The sequence below is a fragment of the Solanum pennellii genome, chromosome 5 (assembly GCF_001406875.1).
Source record: "Solanum pennellii chromosome 5, SPENNV200".
NCBI classification, from domain to species: domain Eukaryota; kingdom Viridiplantae; phylum Streptophyta; class Magnoliopsida; order Solanales; family Solanaceae; genus Solanum; species Solanum pennellii.
Genome location: NC_028641.1, coordinates 3633593 through 3635350, shown reverse-complemented (window position 1 = coordinate 3635350; position 1758 = coordinate 3633593). Strand labels below are relative to the sequence as shown.

General features: G+C 28.6%; 1 protein-coding gene across 1 annotated transcript; it reads left to right on the top strand.

Moving 5' to 3' along the window:
• On the top strand, nt 1–1518 carry LOC107019908 (transcription factor MYB62). Its single transcript, XM_015220269.2, has 3 exons — nt 1–194; nt 395–524; nt 739–1518. The coding sequence occupies exons 1-3, from the start codon at nt 26–28 to the stop codon at nt 1277–1279; spliced, it is 840 nt and encodes a 279-aa protein (XP_015075755.2). The 5' UTR covers nt 1–25; the 3' UTR covers nt 1280–1518.
• The last annotated feature ends 240 nt before the right edge of the window (nt 1519–1758 follow it).

Genomic DNA, 1758 nt, shown 5'->3' with positions numbered 1-1758 from the left:
TTCTACTCTCTCTTCTTTCTAAATTATGAGTAATAATAATAATAATAATAATAATAATAATAATATTTTATCAAATAAAGATGAATTATTTGAGCTAAGAAGAGGTCCATGGACTCTTGAAGAAGATAATCTTCTTATTCATTATATTTCTACTCATGGTGAAGGTCGTTGGAATGCCTTAGCAAAATGTGCTGGTAATTTTTTAATTTTTTTTTATATATTTTATATAATTCTTGAATTTAAGTAACAAATATTTTTATTAAAAAAATATTATTTTTTTTTGAATTGTCATTTAGCTAGATGTAAAAGACATGTATCAAAATTGTATAATATTGGTATAAGAATATTCTTTTTATTTATTTGTTTGTTTATTAAAATATTATTTTTTTTGCAGGATTGAAAAGAACAGGAAAAAGTTGTAGATTAAGGTGGCTGAATTATTTAAAACCAGATATTAAACGTGGAAATCTCACTCCACAAGAACAACTTTTAATTCTTGAACTTCACTCCAAATGGGGAAATAGGTAAAATCCAAATTTACTTTAAATTTTGTATAGTTTATAGTTCACGAGTTTGAGTCATGTATACAACTCTCGATATTTGTGTCACTAGGTTGTTGTTTATATCAATGTGGATATTTCATGTATCGAACTGTCATTATCTTTTTAAGTTCAAATAACTCAAGATTCTCAAATTTTATTATTAAATTTAAATTTTGAATTCGTTTATATGTTTCAGGTGGTCAAAGATTGCTCAGCATTTACCGGGAAGAACGGATAATGAAATCAAGAATTATTGGAGAACGAGGGTACAAAAACAAGCAAGACAACTTAAAGTTGATTCAAATAGCAAGAAGTTTGTTGAAGCAATCAAGAATCTATGGGTACCAAGATTACTTGAAAAAATGGAACAATGTTCTTCATCATCATCAATTGAAAAAAAACTTCCTAATTTACCCTTGACCAACAATAATCAAGAACCTTGTACAAAACACAACAAATCCCATGATATTGCTAACAACAATAACACAACATGGGGTTCACTAGAAAATTCATTAGATTCAATGAATGTGTTTAATGAAAATATGAATTCAATTCATCAAGATGATGAATGTTACCATGTGGGAAGTTTCATTCAGCAGCCAGAGCATTTAACATATCAAGAAATGTCAATTTCAGAATGTGAGGTGGCAGAAGCTGATTGGTTGAATGATGAAGGATCATTGTGGAATATGGATGAATTTTGGCAATTCAAAAAGCTAGGAGATGTAGACATCTAGCTAGACTTGAACAATTTTCAAAAGTCAAGAAAAGGGGTGTGTGTTTGGGGGGGGGGGGGTTGAGGGGCAAAATGGTAATCATAATATTGTATTTGAAAGTCTTACTTAGCTTTATATAATATCACTTTGATATTAATGCCTATATGCTATGGACTAAAGTTTTTAGTAGGTTTTGTAAAAGTTCTGACTTTGACTTGTATAAATGAAATATCAAATGACTACTATTTAAATTTTCTTGATTTTTTGTCCTATTGAGAACTTCGTACGTGTGAGCTTGCTCGTTTTGTTGATTTCAAATTGACGTAAAATTTGTCATTTATAGTTGACGTGAAATTTGTCAATTTATAGTTAGAAAAAAGGAATTGTAAGCGTAAAATTTGTCGATTCACGATGAATGGAATAAAGATGGTTCTTTTTACTATTGATAAGTCTTGGTTAACATTATATACTTATCCACTAGTTGATATATAATTGAGAAG

Coding starts and splice junctions, on each gene's coding strand:
- LOC107019908 (XM_015220269.2), top strand. CDS start 26: ATGAGTAATAATAATAATAATAATAATAATAATAATAATATTTTATCA. Junction 195..394: donor TGCCTTAGCAAAATGTGCTG/GTAATTTTTTAA, acceptor TTTTTTTTGCAG/GATTGAAAAGAACAGGAAAA. Junction 525..738: donor CACTCCAAATGGGGAAATAG/GTAAAATCCAAA, acceptor TATATGTTTCAG/GTGGTCAAAGATTGCTCAGC.